We start from the raw sequence: 21,424 nt of genomic DNA, 5'->3' as shown, positions 1-21,424 counted from the left end.
ACAGAGCAGGGCTGATGAGGGGGCATGGCCTTAGGAGAACATCAGTCCTCAGGCAAGTCAAGGCAGAGACTCCAAGGTGGTGGGGCTGCATTCACCCGAGACTGGGGTGTCTCAGCACATAAAACATTGTTTACATGGTGTGTCTCTGCTAGTAGAAAGCTTTTCCTAGACAAAAAAAACTAAAACAAAACAATTCTTTTTTCTAAATGGAGTGTTTTTTTGTTTTTACATTACCGCAGGGCTGGGAAATGCACAGCACTGGAGCGGGGAGCGATGCAAACAATAGTTGCAATCCAACCAGAGGTAGACCGTCGAAGCCGCTAGAGCAATGCAGTTGGGGGCGGGGCAGAAGTGGACAGTCTCACAAGGTGCCATATGGCGAAGGAGCCAGCGTAGGCTGTCCGGCAAGCGGGATTCCACAGTGGTGGTGCACAACATAGTAAGGATCGCAGGTAGTGCGGAGCGCGGGGGCGGGGAGGAAGCCAAAATCGGAGCGCGAGGCGGGGAGCGGGGGGGGGAGGGGTAGAGAGATCCACCAAGGCGGCGATTGATGCAGTGCCATGACAATAGGGAAGCGGCAAGGGCCCGCCGACGCAACGCACTGGAAGGGGGGGGGATGAATGCCTAACAAGTGCTCCTTGAGCGGATAGGATCCCGTGGAGGAGGCTCTGCGGGTGTGCGCGCCTGTGTGACACACGCTCGCCTGTGCGGAGCCCCCGCTACCACCGCCGCGCGCTCCAGGCCCCAAGCGGCGCGGGGGATGAGGAGGGTTGGGGGCGGACGGCGAGGGAGGAGCTGGAAGGGGAACGGAAGGAAGAAGCAGCGGCGGCGGCGGCGGCGGCGGCAGCAGCCTATTTGTTGTGTCCGTGGCGCTCGCCTGGCTGCATCCGCTCCAGGCAGCCTTTCTCGGCCGCCGTGCGCGCGAGGAGCGGCGGAGGGGGGGGGCGGCCGAGGGAGAGGACCTGGGCGCTGACGTCACGCGGAGCTGTCCCTCAGCACCGGGCCGAGCCGGGCGGGCTCTGGCGGACCGGGTTCGAGGCCGGGCCGCGCAGGTAGGGGGGCAACCACCGCGGGGAAGAGGAGAGGGAGAGGGTTGCTGGCTGGGTCTGCTGCTCCTCCTTTGCAGCGCCCCTTGCCGGAGGAGAAAGGGAGACGGAGGGTCGCCGCCACCGCCGCTGGGCTGGGAAATGGGAAGGAGGGCTCGATCGCGGAGCATTAAATGAACGGGATTGTTGGAGAAGGAAAGAAAAAAAGGCGGCGCTGAGTGACTGGGAAGCGCACAAAGAGCGAGCTGGGCGCCTCGGCAGCGCTGGGTAAATGCCAGCGAGAGGAAAGCCGTGGATGGCCGTGCCTCGCTGTCTCTCCTGCCCGGGGGCAGCAGGCAGTGGGAAGAAGTTGGAGAGGCAGCGGGGTTGAGTTCACGTGGACGCCCGTCACCCGCGCAGCCATGCTAAAGCAGCCCTGAAGGCCGCCGAGCGAGGGGAGAGATGCGCATGAAGCGGGAAGCGGACGGGTGCTATTCCAGACTGTCCCCCACACATACCCAACAGGCTTCGCTCGTCCAGGGCTGCGGTGAGCCACACATCACACTTTAGCCAGGCTCAGGGATTATCAGCCTTCCCTCACCCCGCTGGAAGGGTAGTTCCAAAAAGTGTGTTTGCCTGAAGTCCCTACTTCTTCTGGCTTGTGTTGCTTAGATGTGATTCCCCGCAGGGAGAACAATAAAAGCCCAGCCTTCTATTTCTAGTTATTAATTAGCATAAACCTATGTCAACAAAGGCTGAGTTTAAAAAAAACAAAAGCAAAATCCTCGATTGGCTGGATGGAAACAATGCCTCCCGCTTCAAAAAGGGAACCATTGTATCCTAAGTCAAGATAGCTATCTGTAGGCATGTATGGGTCCCACCAGCCCAGGATCCCCTGAACAAAGGGAGTCTGGCGGGCTCCCCAGAAGTCTTTGCAGCTCTGTATCCTAGCAACTCTGCAGCTTCCCTTATGGGATCTGCCAGTCCCAAACAAGAATGAAACCTGGTCCAGCTTGTATGAGTGGCAGGAACAAGCTGATAAGTAGATGGAGCAGGCTGAGGTGTAAATGGATGAACAAAGCCAGGTATATGTCAGGCAGGCAGAGGAGAGAGATGGAATGCAAGCTGGTGGAGCTAATCTACACCAGCCACCATAATGCCAACACAGGAACTACTTCAGAAAAGTTGTGCTTCCTAGAGAGGTGTATGAGTGTGGCTAATTTAGAGCAATGACCGCAGCATCACATTTTCCAGTCCTGCTTTCCATTTGAATTGATAGCAGTCAACATAGGGATTGGGTGTTTTCATCATACTCAATACTTGCAAAACAAAATAAGGAACCCTTTCCAGAAGCACCTGCAAGTCCAAGGTTGGATGGGCAAGCTTTGTGCTTGGGAATAGAAAAGGTCAGCGTGTCTTGCTATGGAATGGGATAGAGTCTGTCAGCCAGATTGCAGTAGAGGGCTGGCACTGCATGGAGCCAGGCAATGTGAAGAGAGGCTATGGTATGGTCATGTGAGATTTGCATGGAACAGGAAAGCATCAGGTTCTTGCAACCTGGCTATGCCCCAGTAAAGTGAATTTCTCCTTTGAACCTGCCCCATGTTTGATATCCTTCAGACACACTAGCTACAGGCACAAAACAGCTATCCTATGCTAGGGCCCTCCAGTCGGCCACTGAGAGGAAGCATAGACAGGAAGATCCTGAGCTAGTCCTTCTCTGGAGTAAAAAATTCTTAGGTGCAGGCCACAGGCTCTGGGTAGTGTGTGTTTATATGTGTGTGATGCTTACAGCTGACTTTTGTACCAAGTGTGGTTGATTTGGGTGCTTTCCGATACAAGGGTTACTAAATCATTTTTTTTTTTAATCCTTCCTAGAACATAATATTGCCACCTTATTGCCACCTCTGTGAAAACTCTGCACAGTGTTTCCTTATAGTGCAGTTAGTGCAACTAGGAGTACCTGCAGGACAGGGCCCTGTCTTGCAGATAGGCCTCAAAGTACTGCCACTCCCCTGGGTTACTCCCAGGTTAATAGGATTCTCTCATTAGGAGCTTTTCAGCAAGCTGTCACAGTAATCCCAGTGGCAGGAAGAGGATAAGGCGCCAAGGATTCCCTTCCATATTGCACACAGATCCTATCAGAGTAGGTGTGCCTAACCCTAGCCCAGAAGAAAAGTACCTGGCATAACATTGTGCCTTGGCATTTCCCCCTAAAATAGGAACAGCTTGGTTATTCATGTTTCTGCATCCTGCAGCAAAAGCTGAGGCAGTGTCTTCCTAGTCCTTCCACAACTATCCTTACCCCACTCCTACTAAGTAAGAATCCACAACATGCCCTCCTCATAGTGTCTTCTGTTGGTATAGACCAGTCTTTCTTTCCTAAAACTTCACATGCAGAATCTACATTGTCACAACCTTTTCTTATCACCTCCCTTGCTGAGAGAACCTAGGATTGCAGTATTGGGCACAGCTCCTTTGTGGAGTGGCCTGGTTTCCAGGACTATCCCAGACATACTCCAATCAGGTTTCCAGGAAATGGTATAAATAAAGTTCCTCTGCCTCCCTATTCCTCTTCCCTATGAAATAATTAAGATTACATTTGTATGAAAAGGTCAGTCTCCTTGCTCTAGTTGAGGGCGAAAAGGTTGTGTAGGCACACGTGAAGAGAGCCTGTGGGAAAGTGGGCACTCTTGTCCTCAATCGCTGTGGAAGAGGATTCATGCAATTCCTGGACTGCAGTTGAGCCAGTTGGCCTGGAACCCATAGCAGGGTCATGATTCTCCTCTAGCTGCCTTGGGGGTGGGGAGCAACACTCAAATATATTAAACACTAAAAAGGATCAAGGTTTGAGTTTCCCTGCTCCCACAGAGGAGAGGAAAGGTCACAGGCTGTGGTACCTGGTGCCAGCCTGGGCAGAACCTTGTTTGTTCAGATACACACTTCTTAACAGGGTTTACAGACTGAGAGCCCCTCCTTACAGAACAGGTATCTGTGTCTGTATCAGAGCTACCTCTGGGCCCATAGCAGGCATTAGCTAGCTGTGAACTGCATTGGCCTTTCTTCCTCCCTAGGCAACAGGACCACGTGGAAAGAGGGAGATTAGAATAACTGGCAGGGATTTGGTGCGGAGTGGGGGGGGAGAGAGCTGGAAAGACTGTGCCACAGAGAAAAACAAATTGGAGCTTGTCTAGAGATAAACTGTTAAGGGCTGGATTTTCCACATTTAGGTTTGGAATGATTTTGGCAGATAGTTGCTGGCATGATGCCAAACGTTGCTGTTTGGGAACAAGAGCATGACAGTTTGTTTGTGTCAGCTCCATGGATCTGTGTGATTTTCAGAGATATAAACTAGGTTAGTGATTTCTTTTGATTGAATCTTGTTATGGTAGAAATGTGGAGGCTTTTGAGGTTCACCAAGCTTCAACTATGCAAGCTTACATGTTATACAGATATGACTAGTTCAACATCTTGCATATTGCTATACCAACAAAAAGTTGGTTAGAATTGGACTAGATGATTCTCAGGAATCCCTTTCTAGCTCTACAGTTCTATGATTCTACTTTGCATTTAGTAGCAATTTTTTGCTCTGAGACCCACATGGGGGCAATACTTTATTGATTTTAAAGTTGCCATCCCATGTGCACTTACTTGAATTAAATGGGATTTCTAAGTAAACACTCATTAGAGTGGACCAGAATTCCAATCCAGGAGCAAAGTGTTCAACAAGAGATCCTGGCATAAACTACATACACGGACCAAGCATTTTGCTCCCACTTTCCCCAAACCACCTTACATGTTCAGTACTCAGGTATTGCTTGCAGGCTTCCCTGGGGCATCTAGATGCTGGACTTGATGGGCCTATGGTCTGATCCAGCAGGACCACGCTTACATTCTTAAATGCTAGGAATAAACAACAGGAAAGGGCTGTTGCCCTCCAGCTCTGCTTTGGGGCTTCTAAGAGTCATTGGCTGGCCACAGGATGCTGGGATACTGTAGATGGAGCTTTGGTTTAATCCGCCATATGTCTTATGGTCTTACATTTTCAATTATATTTCGAAGCTGTTTTTAATGACATAGACTACAAAGCTTGTAGGAGGAACTACATTGGCCGCAGTTGTGGGTATTACTCCACCCAGGATGACTGGATTACCTGGCTCAGTTACAATGTTTATCATGGACCATTCCTGATTGTATGGCGGGTGGGTGTATATCAACCCCCCTCCAGATCAGTCAGTTTCGCACTGATGTTACTTGATGGAAAATCCTACATGGCACCTGGTATTCTGAAGATGTTGGGAATGAGCCCAGCACACCTCTAATTTAAATCCCAATGTGTGGCTATTAACTCTGCATTTGTTAAGAGCCTGCCTCAGTTTTGCCCATTTTACTGCTGTCAGGCAGCCCTCTGTTTTCAGCAGAGACAAGTGGGAAAGCAACTTTCTGTTAGTTTTGATTATCACTTCCCTGTGAATGGTATACAGTACTTACTTTGCATCTCTTGATCCAGCTTGTCTGAATACTGTGTGACATGAATCATTGAGGTGCAGATCATGAGGCGATGATCAACCAGATAGTGATGATACAGGGGGAATACAGATGGCCGTGTAACATATACCTTGACAGTCATCTGTGATCTTCTACCAGGTGGTGAGGAGGGTCCATTATTCCCATTGCTTCCCTAGATTTCTGACAGGGAATGGATGTGGGGGGAATTGTCTTCATTGATAGCATAAGAACATAAGAAGAGTCCTGCTGGATCAGGTCAGTGGCCCATCTGGTCTAGCATCCTGTTCTCAGTGGCTGATCAGATGCCCATGGAAAGTCCACAAACAGGAGCTGGGTGCAATAGTACCTTCCCCACTTGCGATTCCCAGTGACTGGGATTCAAAGGCATATTGTCTCCGACGCTGGAGACACAACATGAAGTCAGAAGCTACTGATATCCTCCATGGACCTGTCTAATAACCTTTTGAAGCCTATGGCAGGATGTTATGGATGACCAGCTTGTCAAATGGTTACATGCCTAGCGCAGTAAAGCTTCCATTGGCAAATGACTGACTACGTTCTCCATACAGTAGGCAGCTTTGACTTGAGGTGACAACAGAAATTGAAGTTGCTTTTTCTTTGTGTGTTGAGCTGTGGAGGGGGAAAGTCCAAAGTTCTTAGTGTCAGCCGTTCTCGGTGTAACCCAAATACCTAGAAGATGTACTTGCTGACATCAAATATTCTATATGTTGTTGTTGTTTGAATGAAAGTAAACCTTAGATCCTTCTAAGAATAAGAACTGGGTTAGCACAGTCCTCCTCAGGCAGTGCTTTTTCTGGATCTGTAGCTCCCAAACTTGATGGCAGGCCTTTCCATTTCACAAGGGTCACTCTCCTGCCAAGCCAGGAGCCACTTGGGGGTGGGAAGCAAGCAGCACTAGGATGAGCTGTTCTGTCCTTCTGTGACACAAGTTGTGTCTGTGGTTGCACTAATAGTGTGTGCATGATAGCCCCTTTTTTATCTCTGCCAATTGTAATGTGGGGGTTTCAGGGGATGTTTGAGGGCTATCAAGTGTCTGGGGAGCCAGCAGGGAGGACACATATTTGGAATAAGGGCCATTGGCACACGACTTTTTGGGGGGGAGGGGGTTGCAGGTGGGATAAAAACTGAAGAGAATCGGGAGGGGGGTCGTGAGAGAGAAGTAAAGCCACATTCCAAGAGCGGGCGGGGCTTCGTGAGGAAAAAGCCGAGTTGCTGAAACAAAGCGAAAAAGATATAGCCGAGGAGAAGGCCGGCGTTTGGTAATTTCTCAGCATCCAATGGGAAAATGACTTGTTTCCCTTAGCAACAGAGAGTGCACCAATCCGTAGGCAGCATGCTTTCAGTACTAGCGGCCATTGGTGCTGGCGTCAGCGGGGAGGGGGGAATGGCAGACAGACAGACATGCAGACAGACAGAGGCGGCGGGGAGGGGGACGCGCGCACGTTGGGATGAGATTTCCCAGGCTCCTGACCTGCTTGTGGGCAACATTTCTCCAGCCACGCTTTCTTAAAGTCTCCTCACCCATCCCCATGCCACTGAGCTCCTACCCTGAAAACACGGTTCTTCTGTGAAAGGGGACAATGATAATGATGATGATGATGATGATGATGATAATAATAATAATAATAATAATAATAATAATAATAATAATAAAATTTATACCCCGCCCATCTGGCTGAGTTTCCCCAGCCACTCTGGGTGGCTCCCAATCGAGTGTTAAAAACAATACAGCATTAAAAATTAAAAACTTCCCTAATCATTAGCTACAATGCTTCCAAAAACCTCACCTGTCTGGAAGTGGGTTCAGAAACACTCCCCCCAAACCCCAGTTGCATCATTAGAGTGTCCTGTCCTTTCTTAATTGGGGGCTGCTGGAGTGAGGAGGGCTCGGCTCGTGCTGGACAGATCTGAGCATGTGTGAGCAAGGGAGAACTAACACAAAAGGCTTTTCTCTGTTGTGCCTTGCAGCCTGCAATCCACCAGAAATGAGGAGGGGTTGGGGTGCGGACAGTGCTCTAGCCTACAACAGCACTCAGGGACTCTCTAATCCGCATTTGCAGCTGCTTTCCAAGGCTGAACATCAGAGGTAAAGAAGAAGGAAGATGCTTCAGCCGACTAACCAGTCCTCCTTTGTCTTCAGAGCTGCTCTCAGCCAGCCTGCACACACACACATAGGGTTAATGAAACTCAAATCTCTGGCAGATGCTTTCCCCAAACTGCTACATCTCCCTCTTTGGTGACTCATTCTCCTACCCCACAGGTTCTTTGAGGAAGAAGGTGGGGTGGGGTGGGGGTGAGTGTTGGAAGTGGGGGAGCATGTGCGTTGCTAAAAGTATCATCTGTTCTTTGCTCGGTTGCCGTGGAGACCATACGGTGGCGATTCTCTTTATAGCCACATTCCCCCCGCTCCCCGCCGCCCCGCTTTTCCATTTTGGAAAGTTGTTGTTGTCCCATCCCTTGCTCAGCGCCCTCCTCTTCCTCCCAGCATTGCTCTGATTCCATTCCGACATGGAATATGCTGCTAAGCTCCCTGGCAGGCTAAGGCTGGGGTGACTCAGTGAGATTGGTACTCCTGGGACAGAGGTGGAGAAAGATCAACGGGAATCCTAGAGGCCCAGCTAGGATGCTTGGCCTGCTTTGCCCCTTGCATAATATATTGCCAACACTCAAACCATCTTTTTCCTTGCCAGGAATGACTAGTTGGACTTGGCTTGGGGCCCAGGGAGTTAGTGGGTGCTCCCATCTCTAATCTCATCACTTTTTTAAAAACCCTCATTGCAGCCTCCAGAAAAGTGGGAGTTGTTTCTTAATGAGTGGAACAGCCCTGCAGAGTGCGGAATACATTATGCCTTCAGGTCTCACCTTTTTTGTCCCATCCACCCTCAATCTCTCTCTCTCTCTCTCTCTCTCACTCCACAGATGGAAGCAATGCCATGAGACAGCATCCCCCGCAGGTGACGGGGAGGGAGTGGGGAGCCTGACGTTGCCCCAGGAGACCCTGAAGAGCCATGACGTCAACGGTACAGACCCTGCGTTTCCCGCTGCTGCCGCACGTGCCAAACCAAGACCGGACATACAGCTGTGAGGAGGAGATTGAGCGGCGCTACCAAGTGGTACCCTCGGTGGTCTGCGCCATGTGCTGCCTCTTTGGGATCATCTACTGCTTCTTTGGTGAGAAAGGGTTTGGGTGGGTCTGTGTACTGTCCTAGGTGCCCGGAGGACAGTTTGAGCTGAGGCATGGGGGCAAAGGAGATCAATGAACTCAGTGCCCTTAGGAGGCCCAGGGAGCCCATTCCACTCAAAGCCAGCCCTGTGTCACAGTATGTCTGCAACAGGCGTGAAGTGGGACTCACGCTCAGCAATAATCCGTTGAGCTTGCACTCAAAACTATGGGGGCATTTTTGAATATGCATGTTTAGGATGAGGCTGCTAGGGAGATGGAAAAGGCAGGTTCCCAGTTTTTGTAGCCTCCTGCTAGCTTGCTCTATTAGCCCTCCCTGTTCAACACCTAATGCACTAAACAAGGGAGGGGGTTGATTTGTATTTTATGCATTATAATTTTGATATGCAATATGCTAACAGTTTGATACGAAAATAAATAAATAAACCTAATGTAATTCCAAGCTGTTCCAACAGCAGAGAGCTGTGTTAATGCTTTTGATTCTACAGAAGACACCCAAGTGGGTGCTTTAGCCTGTATGGGTCCTTGCCAGTCCATGTGACTTACAGGAACTAGCATTAGTTTTCCAGACTGCATAACGGGGCTCCTTTGCTGACCGCATCAGCGTCCCAGGAGAAAAAGCTAGCACTGGCTTTCCCTGAGACACTGCTGTGCATCCACTTATGCATTACACAGATCAGTTGGGAGTGTGGTGAATGCTCATGTAAGGCAGCATGCTCTTTGAAGCCCTGGATATTAGGACTCCCCAGCCTTTGTGATATACTGGTAAGCACAGAATATCTTTCTCTGTGTGTAAGTGTAGGACATTGCGTAGGTATTCTGCATGATCCTCCTAAGTCAGAGGCCAGGATTTTCAGTGCAGGTGGCTCAAAGGAATGTGGATAGCCTGTCCTGCTCAACCAAACAGATGGGCAACCCGTCCTGTGTTCCTGACTGCAGCAACAGCCACTAGCATCCATTTCTTCCTTTCCTCAGGGTACCGATGCTTCAAGGCGGTGATGTTCCTGACAGGACTGATGTTTGGCTCCGTGATCATCTTCATGCTGTGCTACAAAGAGCGGGTGCTGGACACCCAGCTGAGCGTCGAGGCCTCCGTGGGCATCGGGCTGGGCATCGGGGTGCTCTGCGGGCTGGTGACCATGCTTGTGCGCAGCGTTGGGCTCTTCATGGTCGGGCTGCTGCTGGGGCTGCTGCTGGCGGTGGCTGCGCTGGTGGTGATGGAGCAGTTCTACCACCCGCCTACCGTCTGGATCCCCATCGGTTTGCTGCTCGGCGTGGGCATGCTGTGTGCGGTGCTCACCTTGCAGTGGCAGCGCCTCTTCACCACGCTCTCCACCGCTGTCTTCGGCAGTGCCGTCATGACCGCCACTGCCGACTACTTTGTTGAGCTCTTCCTGCTGCTGCAGTACGTCTACGAGCGCGTCAAGGTAGCTCCCGCCCGGCCCATCTGCTGGTACAGCTGGGTCATCTTGGGCACTTGGCCAGTCCTGGCACTGTTGGGCGTCCTGGTGCAGTGGAAAGTCACGGCAGAGGGATATTCCCACACGGAAGGTGAGTGCGGTGCAGCAGGGTGGGTAGGAAGGGGGGTGGACATTGGCGTAAAATTTGAACTGTCATCTTCACTTCCCTGTGGTTCTTATTGCCAGAAGGAAAATCTTAGTGATTTCAGCCAGGAAGACAGGCTGTGTCCCAGCTGTGGTTATAAACTGGGAGCCATGTTGAAGTTCCCTTTTCCACAAATTTGGCTGAGGGAGAGGGGAGAAGACACACAAGTCTGCCCCCTAACAATTAAATTGAGGGTTATTTTTTATCTGTTGTTAAGAATTTAGCAGAAATTAACCAATTAATGCTTTGAACTCTTATTCTGAGTTACAGAGGGTACATCCAGAGGGTACCCCTTTTCTCTGAGGGCTAAACTACATATTGCATCCAAACAGATATGCAGTAGTTGCCACAAGCCTGTTAGCAGGTGATGCCTTGTATGAAAAGCATGAATCATGCTCAGCCACCTTGAGATTCCTGCTGTAGTGAAAGGAGGCTAGTTCCCTTAGGTAGCAAATGCTGCTATCTGGGCTGGCACCTCATTTATCTCAGTGGCAGCTTCCTGGAATAAAAATGGTTTGGAACTTTGCACCTTGAGGCTACAGGTGCATTCCCCAGTCACCACACCTAATACTTCATGTTGGCTCTGCCAATTATGAATTTACCTGGTTATGGGAGGTGGTATCCCAACTCTGCTTTTGGCTTTCACTTCATTCCACAGCAAAGCATTCCAGTAGTGGCATCTGCTTGGTACCTTGGGCCACCCCTTCTGACCACACCCCCTTCTCTTCTCTCTCCTGCCCCTCCCTCCCTCCCCCCCCCCAGTGATTATCAGTCGGCAGCAGCGCCGTGTTCAGCTGATGCGGATCAAGCAACGAGAAGAACGCAAGGAGAAGAAGAAGAAGAGGCGGCCACACCCCCATCCCCATGTGCAACACAAGGCCCACCCACCGGAGCCTGCCTACCGTCGCAAGCCTAATCCTGTGCGCCGATTTGATGGGGATGTGCTCTCCCCAGTGAGTCAATGCCAGTGCCCTCCTGCACAGGGCTAGGGTGGTGGGATTGTATGTATTACACTGCAAAGAATCCAGCTCCCTAGGGGTAGAGACTGGTGGGAGTCAACTTGCTCCCAGTTCTGTTCCTCCAGGCTTCCCTGCTTTGTTTCCTTTGCTTTTGGATCATCAGTGACACACTTCTGCCTTAAGAGCCAGCCCTGTCAGTCATGCTTCCCACATTCAGAAACCCATCTGTAGAGGACAGAAGTGTCTCTGGCTTCTGCACCCTTTGCTTCCCACACTCCATTCATACGGACTATCTGTATGGAATTCCCATAGAGAGAGGAGCAGGGAACCAGTTCGGTGGGACTCCCAGCACTGTTGGCCACTCCCATCCCCATTGATGCCTCTATATGCAGGAAGCCCAGTGCGAGACAAGAACACCATGGCATAACATAAATGGAGGGAAGATGGGTAGAGAAACTTTGTCCAAGTTCTGCTTTTTGCTCTACATTTGGCAGTTTCAGTTGGGATCCAAAAGCAAAGCTCTGTGTCTCTTAACATTTTCTTCGTGTGTCTCTGGAAGTTCTCCTCAACCCATGGAGGTTTCTCTGCCTAGTACAAATAGTGTTGTCAGGTGGTCCTTGGGGAGCTTTGCTAATTGATGCGGGGGAAAGGCAGTGACTTCCTCATGACATAGCAGAAGAACAGGGTGATCTTTAAATGAAAGTGAACATGCTTAAGTATGCCAGCCAATGCATACATCCAGTAAGTCTCTCATCAATTTATTCCCAAAGTCTTCCCAAGTACAAATAGCCTGGGACAAGCTGTGCTCTGTTGTGGCATCATCCCTGTACTAGGGTGTTGAGCTTTGTAGAAGACTAAGGTATTGTGATCTGTTCAAAATTGCAAGGTAACAGGGCTCTAGCAGTGCCCCAGTATGGCCAATATGGAACGAGTGAATGGCAGACACGCATTCTTAAACTTTTATGGACAGGCAGCATAGAATATTGAATGGCTGTCTGTGGCTTCTGGACATATGCAGATTATCTGCCTAATAATGCACATCTGCTGTTCACACTTTTACTGTTCACACCTCACTGCAGCCCTTAGTTTTCCTGATCACAGCACAGAGAGGCAAACCTCAGCCTCCCTACCAGTCATTTCCAGCAGGACCAGAAGCTCCTCCTACCCCTACCCCAGGAAGCACTATGGGCCCTTTCCAGTAGATGTGGGAGAAAATAAATCCTATTACATCTCAAGGCATTGTGTGGAAGAACAGCTGGTTCTTGGTTACTTGCAAGGAGAGGGTGATGTGGCAGCCATTAGGAAGGGCCTTGTCCCAGGAATTGAGGTGGACCTGCCCAAAGCACTCAGGAGCAAGTCACAGGCAAGTCCTTCCACACAGGGAAGTTTCAATCACAGATGGGGGATGGAGGCAGCACCCTCATCTTCTGCTTTCCTCCTCCTTGTAGAGCTACATACAGAGCTTCCGGGAGCGGCAGACGGGATCCTCTCTCAACAGCCTCCTGGCCAACGCTCATGCCGCCATTGACATTGACTATGACTGTGGCTCCACCGTGCCCCTGACAACGGGCTCTGGCCCTGCAATGCGGGTATAGTGCAGCACCTCCCGCCAGGTCCCAAGGACGCTGCCTTCGCACGGTCACGCAGGTCAGGCCGTGGTGGGCTTAGCCTAGCGCTTGTGTTCCCATGAGGACTTGCAGATACTCTTTGCTGGCATTCGTAGACCTGGCCTGGACATGCAGTTGTAGCCCAGTTTCTCTCACACTGCAAGGATATGCGGAATTATCCCCAGCGCAACTCTGGCTCCAGCTAAGCTGCCCTGCAACAAGGGGCAAGGAAAGCATACATGAGCAGGTGCTTGGGGCAAAGGGCTGAAGAGAGACCTGGTTGCTAACCCACCCGAGCCAGGACTGCGGAATGCAGTGAAGGGTGGAAAGGAAAGAGCCAATCGCCTGCATGAAAATGACAAGGAACTGTCAACATTCCCCGCCCACCACTGTTGGAGTGACTCATAGATGGAGGGGCCAACGGGATGTTCCTGTGCTGTTGTCTTGCCACACGATGGACCCACTCCTTGTCCTGGAGCTTTGTCTTTGCCTGAACTGACCCCCGCAAGGACTATTTCAGGGCACAAGTGGTAGGATTTGACTCAGTTCACTCTAGTCTGGCTGGGGCAGCCAGCTCAGGGAAATGGGGTCCTCTGGGCCCCGGGCCCCTTGCCCATACCAGTGCCTGGCATACTGTTTGAATGGGCAACTCAAGGAGGGAAGGGAGGAGGGAGGGGTGGGCATCTGGGCCTCCTGGGCTGGGCTGTCTAACTGTTGAAGTGTGCAAGTGTGAGTGTGTGAGCGTGTGTGAGGTGGAGCTGGAGCAAGTATGGGGCATTCGGCTGGTATCCAGGCAATGAGCCTTTTCGATACCCCCCTCCTACTTCCCCTTCCCCCTGTTCCTCATTTTGGAGTGAGGGTCAGGGTAGTCAGGGGACTGGGACTGGGGGGAACATCCATGTACATATTCTTGTTGCAGTTATTTGTATTAATTTATTATTGACAAAGAGTTGGGCCTGAAGAGCTCTGCTGGACCCGGGGTTGGGGGGCAGGGTCCTGCAGTCTTCGTATCTTTCCCTTCAGGCCCATGCCTGGGGATGGGTGTCACCCTTTTTTACCTTACCTAGCCTCAAAGAGCTGGGGTGGGAGTGTCCCTCTGCACAGGACCCTGTCAAAGTGTGGTGGCCCCCACATTTGGAGCTTGTCTCCTTGTTATCTATCGTGTGGGAGGTGGGGGCTGTGAGTCTCTCAGTGTCTCCATCTTTAAGGGGACAGGAGCAGGGAGGATTCGCCATCTGTTTCAGGATGGGGGCAAGGGAGGGTCCAGCACAGCTCAGAAAAGCCTCTCCTTCATGGAGAAACTGCATGTTTCTGTCACCAATCGCCACTGTTGTCACCACAGAAACCTTGCACTCTCGTTTTTCTTTGTTTTGTCCTCTCTTTCTCTTTGTATATGTGCCAAACGCTGCCGGGCTGCGGCTGCGCAAGTAAAAAAAAAAAGCCTTTCAGAGCAGCCTCTCCATGAATGAAATGGGCCACAAGCGTTGGACTGCGGCACAAACACTACCACACATGCATGAGCTTGGATCTTGGACGTGGGCATGAGGCAAGCCTGGACTGGGCACAGAAGGAGAATGAGGGTGAGGAATGGGGTCCACAACTTGAGGCAGCATGTGCAGCAGACCTTTAGCCAGAAGAGATTCTGATCCACCACTTCTTTCTGCATGGCAGTAGAATGGCAAACAATGGGTCTGTGCACATGGTGGTGGTCGGGGGGCATGAGCAGAACCATGTTTGGAGGAAAGAGACCAGAGGAACATAAAGATCCCACTTGCAGAAAATTGGTCCATCTATCTCAGTACTGTCTGCACCAATTAGCAGCAGCTCTCCAGTGTTTCAGGCAGGAAGTTCTCCCAATCCTACTTGTGGATGCTAAAGCTTGAACCTGAGCCCATCTGCACATAGATCCTAGGCCCTTTCCCTGTGTTGTGCTGGCTGGGACTGATGAGAGTTGTCATCCAAAACATGGACAGCATTCTATTGGGGAAGGTTGCTCCAGAGCAGGGAGGCAAACGTTAAACCATAGTTTTAGTTACACCCCAGACAATCCCTTCTATCCACCCCATCTGTGGGCTCTCTTCACAGCCCATGGCCCTTCCTTCCTCTTCTCGGACTTCAGGTTTTCCCAGAGGGATGGGGCTTAGAAATACATATGCACACACCTATCTATCCTGCCCAGTGTATGCGCCCTAGCATGGGGCTCTTCCCACCTCTTTCGCGAAGCCGGGTATTGCCTCAGCCTCTCTTCTGCAATGGGGCATTGAGAGAAGGAGGAAACAGCAGTCGCCTGTCACAGCAACACACCCACCTACTCGCCTGTGTTTTCTAGATACTGCAGGGGAGCTGTCCCTGCAGTTTAAAAAGCCTTACACTGGAGCGTGCTGAAGGGTGGGCTGAGGCACAGGTGGCAGAGCTCCAGTGCCTCACTATCCTTCTGCTTGTCTAGGCTACTGATGAGACATCCCGCCCAGAAGAGCCATCTCACCTACCAAAGAGCACCAGCATAACAACAATAATAAACAAACCAGGAATCAAGAGCATTTAATAAAAGCAGATCTTGCTTCCCTTGTCATGCAGAAGAGGGAGATAGGAAGAGGAATTCTCTCTCTCTCTGTGTGTGTACAATTCTTCAGGCTGTCCATGCAAGTGTCAAACATGCTGTCTCCACCTTCCCCTGGTAGCCCCAGGGCTTTCCATGCTCACACGTGGCTCTTTTGCTCACAGGGTCTCCCTGATGCTAGCGCTCTGTGAAGAGAATAAGGCATTAGAGAGAAATGCTATCAAGGCAGAGGCACCGTTCAACCACCTCTCCTTCCTTCAGTGATACTGCTTAGACCAGGGATAGGGGACCTGTGGCCCTCCAGGTGCTCAGTCCCAGCCAACGGGGCCAGTGATCCGGGCTGATGGGAGTCCCAACAGCAACTGTGGGGCACCACACTGGCTACCCATGGCGTACAGTGTCTCTTGTTGAACCCAAGCACACAGCCCAGCTTTCCCTTCTTCATTTTGTCACCCAGCACCAGTGTGTCATCTCACTGTCTTGTTGTGACCAAGCTAGGTCTACAGCAGCGCCCAAAACCATGCAGAAGGACTGGTCTTTTTCTCCCATGGTTCTTTCTACAGGACAAGGGTTCACCATTCCGCCATTTTAGGATAGAAAACAGCTTGCATTTTTATGTCCTGGAACACACAAACACACATACCCTCAATTCCTTCCCTGCTACCAACCCACTCTGCTGCCAGGCACACGTACCTCGGACTGTGAGGTGGGCTTTAGAACGGGCATTGCCAATAGTAACTTTCACCATCCCACTCATGCCAGGGGTTGTCTGGCAGAGCCTCAGCCTGTGGACATGCCCCATGCTCTCCATGCGCACTTGTGAGCCGGGCTGCAAGTCTTCTCCATTGAGACTCCACTGCGGGCTGCATGCCGGGGGAGCAGAGATTTCGCACTCAAACCGAGCCTCTGCAGGAGCCACCACATCTACGTTCCGCAATGCTCGCACCACCTGGATCCCTTCAGCTGCAGGGGCAGAGAACAGCACCAGTTTCCCATGTGACACAGCAGCCTGCCTGTCCCCCTACAGTGGCACTGCCTGCTTTTCATCATTATCCCCTCTACCCTGGCTAGCAGACAACTTCATACCAAATCCACAGCAGTTTGCCAGCTCCCCTCTGGGCCCACCCATCTCCGCCCCTCTGTAGTTCTTCATGGTACTTGCATGTTCCCCCTAACCTTCCACCAGCAGACGGGCCGTGGAGCGGTCGTCCAGTGCATCGCATGTATACAGGCCCTCATCTGCAGGCTCAACGCTGTGGATAACGAGGGTTCGGTAGCAGTCCAAGTTGCAGATTTCGTACTTGCTGCCAGCAAAGATCTCTGTGTCCCCACGGAACCAGCGCACTCGGCCACGAGACTGAGACACTGTGCATTCCAGCGTGGCTTTGTGCCGTGCGAGCACAGTCTTGTCCCTCAGCGGCTTCACGATGCGGATGGGCAGTGCTATGGAAGCAGCAGACACATGCACACGTTCCAGTCCCTCCAGAGATGGTTGGATCAAAGCAACTCCAAAGAGGCTCAAGCTGGCTAGGGATGGAGCCTCAAACCCCACACAGGCACCAACCTTTGTCCCTTGCTAGATACGATACATACCCAGCAACCTGCCTAACATGCAATCCTACCATTCATCAACACAAGTTGTGTGTTCCCTTAAGTTGATACCAACTCATACATGCATCCATTCATAGATCTTCCCAGATACAGGCCTGCTTGCCCAGACTCCCCACATCACACACACACTTTGCTACCACACCTGCTAATCCCAGCCCATTCTTCCCACCTGCCTATATTTAGAGTTCTTTATTCTATTTATGTTGCAGAGTATACAGGCTGAAAATTGTAGAAGATGTGGCAGAAAGTATCTTATGGTTGGTCAGGTTGAGATTATGCTCATAACCTTGTGTAATGGAAATCTCTCTATATAATAGTACAGCCAGTGACCCAGAGTAACAGAGACCTCCATTTATCAAAACACTGTGAATCCATAACATACATTGGGTGGCATCACACTTCTCCTGCAATGGTCAATCACATCAATCCATGTTTGCCTATCATTGCAATCCATTCTCACATGATAGCTGAGGGCCAATGGTGAAGCAGCTCCCTTACCCTCCACTTCCAGGCGGGCTTCAGAAGCAGCTGCCTTTGCCACAAAGCGGACCTGGCCCGAATCCTCAGGACGGACACAGCACAGGAGCAGAAAGTGCCGGGTTCCTGTCAAAGACATGAGGAATGCCATCATTCTTAAGGGGGCAGGAGGGTTTCTGCTGCCAGCCCCAGGGAGGACAGGTGTGTGTTGCAATGGTGGTAACTGGAACTACTGATGCTGCACATATCAGCTGTGCTGCTTGAGGTAACTATGTGTGTGATCCTATACTCAAGATCTGCAGGCTGATGGGCTTTAGAAAGTGGTGGAAGCCCATCGGCATGACACATATGCTGGCAAAACTCTTCCTCCCATATGCTGATGGAGTCAAGGGCTGAGAGGAACATACTTGCGTCAAATCCTATACAGTCAAACCTTTGGTTTTTGAATGTCTCGGCTGCCGAATGTTTTGGAAGCTGAATGCTGAAAGTGAATGCTTACGTTTTTGAACTTCCAAGGTGCATTTTTCAATTTTCCCCATTGAACTTGCTGACAGCCCTTTGATCCTTGGTTTTTGAACATTTTGGAAGTTGAACAGACTTCCGGAACAGATTATGTTCGAAAACCGAGGTTGCACTGTACTCCTACCACGGCCAGGCCAACACCCTTGGCTGCACAACTTCATGTTAGTACCACCTTCCATGGACTTCAGTGTGACAAGGGAGGGGAATAGCTGCCCAGCCCCACACACCTCCTGCCTCACCCATGTTGGTGCGGCAGTACATAGGATACAATGTAATCCTGCAGCCTGTCCCACCACCACCAGCTCAAATGATAGGATATATAGCCTAGGTCTGTCTTTTTCTAGCCTCATGTCATGCACAATTAGAGCTTCCCAGAAGGAACTCTTGGGATAGGAAACACTCTGATAGGGTCTTCAATTCTGCCCCACCCATGTCCTTTGTCACATGTCATGTCTGAACTGTCCAAGAGGAGGGAGCAGTGTCTTCCACACAGGTGGAGGCACTCACTCCCACATTTAAGTAAGCATTCTGTTGGCAAAGGCCAGGCAATCCACTCTAACCATTGCAAACACTGACTCCTGAGCACTTTTCCCCTGGTGCAGGGGTCTGCAACCTTTAAGACAAAAAGAGCCACTTGGGCCCGTTTCCGAAAAAACAACAACAACTGGGAGCCGCAAAAACATTGCAACATTTAAAACAAATATAACACTGCATATATTGTTTCTTGCCTTTATGCTATATATACAGGATCGTGCAGTCAGCTGTCAATCTCAAGAAAAAAGGACAAATTAATAGCTAATTAAAATATTTAATTTACAACCAGGTAACCAGGTTAATGGGACTTTTGCTCCTGAACCTCAGTGCTCAGTGTCTGCACATCAGGGCTGTAAGACGTCACCTTCATTTTCACACAGGCTTGCAAGCTGTCATCTGTGAGGCGTGATCGGTGCTTGTTTTTAATATAGTTCATGTTGGAGAAGACCTGCTCACATACATATGTGGAAGAGACCACAAGGGCCATCGAGTCCAACCCCCTGCCAAGCAGGAAACACCATCAGAGCACTCCTGACATATGGTTGTCAAGCCTCTGCTTAAAGACCTCCAAAGAAGGAGACTCCACCACACTCCTTGGCAGCAATTCATCAAACTTTCACCTGCTTAAGTTTAAAAAGGGGCTTCAAGCAACTAAAAAGGGGCTTCAGGCAACTAACTCCACGTGGAATTCCACGCGAGCGCGACTGCATAATCAATGCCACAAAATGCCAAAGAAAATTAACCAGGGCCCCAGTGAACCATAAATCATAATCAGTGCCTGATGTAAATAATAATTAATAATGAGGGCCCAATGTCATCCTCGTCATTATAAAAATAATCCCTCTCTTCGTGCCGCCCAGCCTCCCAAGAAAAAAACCCCACTTCAAACGGTCACAAAGCACAAATTCCACGCGACCGCGACTTGCTATGCCCAATAATCAATGCCCCAAAATGCCATAGAAAATTAATCAGGGCCCCAGTGTACCATAAATCATAATCAGTGCCTGATGTAAATAATAATTAATAATGAGGCATTCGTCATTATAAAAATACCGTATTTTTCGCCCCATAGGACGCACCTAGTTTTTTGGGGGGGAAATAAAGGGGGAAAAAATTTCCCTTTATTTCCCCCCCAAAAGCAGGTCGGGGAAACCGAACCAGGTCGAGGAACAGCGGGATGGCGGCGCTGCGCCTCCCTGCTGTCCCCCAAGCTTGTGGGGCTGGCCGATGCCTGCGGGGCGGCAGGCTGCTATCCGCAGCATGGGAAGCCTTGCCGGGACCTCCGGCAAGGCTCCCCACGCTGCGGATGTCTGCCTGGCGAGGGGGGCGCTCTGCTTTAGGGCGCCCCGCCCACCGGGCAGCAGGCTGCTATCCGCAGCATGGGAAGCCTTGCCGGGACCTCCGGCAAGGCTCCCCACGCTGCGGATGTCTGCCTGGCGAGGGGGGCGCTCTGCTTTAGGGCGCCCCGCCCACCGGGCGGCAGGATGCTATCCGCAGCGTGGGGAGCCTTGCCGGGAAGTCCGGCAAGGCTCCCCACGCTGCGGATGTCTGCCTGGCGAGGGGGGCGCTCTGCTTTACGGCGCCCAACCCGCCGGGCGGCAGGCTGGTCACCTCCGCCCCTCGCCTCCGCCCCTCGCCTCCTCCCCTCGCCACCGCCCCGGAGCCGCAGCAAAGGCTTTAAAGAGCCGCATGCGGCTCTGGAGCCGCAGGTTGCCGACCCCCGCCCTGGTGGATCATGTTACGTAGCTCATTCTGAAGGGAATCTGCATGCATGGGGAAGGTGATTGCCCGCAGAGAGCTATGGAGTGGAATGGAAGCAAACTTCAGTCAAGAAACTGGCTCATAGTATTAAGCAGACGGGAAGGTCTGTATGGATGGCAAAGATGCCTCTCGCTGCCTGGACTCTGCAATGTGGGGAGAAAAAATGCTGACAAGGCCTTAGTCAAGTTAAGACAGTACGCCAGTACAGAAAAGATACGAAGATTTGTTACTCCATTTGGCTAGCAGCACTAGACGACCTTCACAATTCTCCCTGCACCCCGATAAGGCTTGAGAATACATCAGTCCCATAAAACAATGGTAAACTGTTTCTGTAGATGTCTGCCCCATGACTTGCCAGTTACAAATACAGAAGAGATTTTTTTTTTTTTTTTTGGTGAGGAAAAAGTGAGGTGACAACAAACAATAAATCAAAAGGCAGAACATTTGGGGTGTCAATGGTGGATCAAAAAGAGATTGTGCTTAGTGCTACAGCTCACTTCTTTGCTTTATTCTATTTTGTTATACTTCATTTCATTTCAATTTATGTTTAGCTAAGCACCAGTTTGCTAATATGCCTTTGCTTATTCTGGGGCCTTGGGAACCCAGTTTACCTTTTCGCCTTCTCTTTGAGAGAAGAAAGGATTTCTTACTTTGAAACTGTCCCTTCTTTGGTTTTGAAGAAATATTATAATAATATTCCCCTAAACTAGCCCTTTGGGTTTGGATCTCTGGCTCACAAGCAATCTTGAGCAGATTTAAATTTTAGCAGTTTTTATATATACAGTTTTGTTATTTAATTTTTGCTTGTTTCCTGGTGAGGGTTAAATGTCACAATTTTGTTTCTCAGTCTTTCCGCTCCACTTGGATTCTTCTGAATCCTACCAATCGGATCCATCTTCCAAATCTCCCCTAAGTCCACAGTAACTTGATCCTTTGAGGCCCTGCTTGGATAGGTAGATATACTTTCATTTCTCTTTTCTTAATATTTAGACCATAGGTAACATAGCATTAGCTTGAACTGGTTTGGTGGGAGTTTTAGGTGACAAATCAGA

General features: G+C 50.5%; 2 protein-coding genes across 14 annotated transcripts in view; one reads left to right on the top strand and one right to left on the bottom strand.

Moving 5' to 3' along the window:
* OBSL1 (obscurin like cytoskeletal adaptor 1) overlaps positions 1-21,424 on the bottom strand; it is a 185,314-nt gene that overhangs the window by 96,860 nt on the left and 67,030 nt on the right. For 6 of the 8 annotated variants that reach the window (XR_014223231.1, XR_014223232.1, XR_014223233.1 and 3 more), the window contains 4 exons: positions 17,577-17,681; positions 16,644-16,910; positions 16,161-16,430; positions 15,532-15,652 (listed from right to left, as the gene is read on the bottom strand). Coding sequence is in view for 2 of the 8 variants with exons in the window: in XM_082237222.1 (XP_082093348.1) it covers positions 15,645-15,652; positions 16,161-16,430; positions 16,644-16,910; positions 17,577-17,681 (650 nt within the window). In the remaining 6 variants the exon portion in view is untranslated. Of the gene's footprint in view, positions 1-15,435; positions 15,653-16,160; positions 16,431-16,629; positions 16,911-17,576; positions 17,682-21,424 lie in introns of those variants that run through there. The other 2 variants (XM_082237222.1, XM_082237223.1) reach the window with 2 other exon arrangements.
* On the top strand, positions 327-14,355 carry TMEM198 (transmembrane protein 198). Of its 6 annotated transcripts, none has more exons than XM_082237319.1 (5): positions 327-439; positions 8,475-8,726; positions 9,712-10,287; positions 11,104-11,294; positions 12,749-14,355. In XM_082237319.1, exons 2-5 carry the CDS (start codon positions 8,564-8,566, stop codon positions 12,893-12,895), a joined length of 1,077 nt encoding a protein of 358 aa, XP_082093445.1. In that variant the 5' UTR covers positions 327-439; positions 8,475-8,563; the 3' UTR covers positions 12,896-14,355. The 6 variants fall into 6 exon arrangements, with proteins under 6 accessions (XP_082093445.1, XP_082093444.1, XP_082093443.1 ...); XM_082237318.1 differs by having other exon boundaries at positions 330-452; XM_082237317.1 differs by lacking the exon at positions 327-439 and adding an exon at positions 549-1,052.

This window comes from Podarcis vaucheri, assembly GCF_965113315.1.
Source record: "Podarcis vaucheri genome assembly, chromosome: 1".
Lineage (NCBI taxonomy): Eukaryota > Metazoa > Chordata > Lepidosauria > Squamata > Lacertidae > Podarcis > Podarcis vaucheri.
The sequence above is the reverse complement of the archived record's forward strand: the minus strand, read 5'-3'. Positions and strand labels throughout refer to the sequence as shown.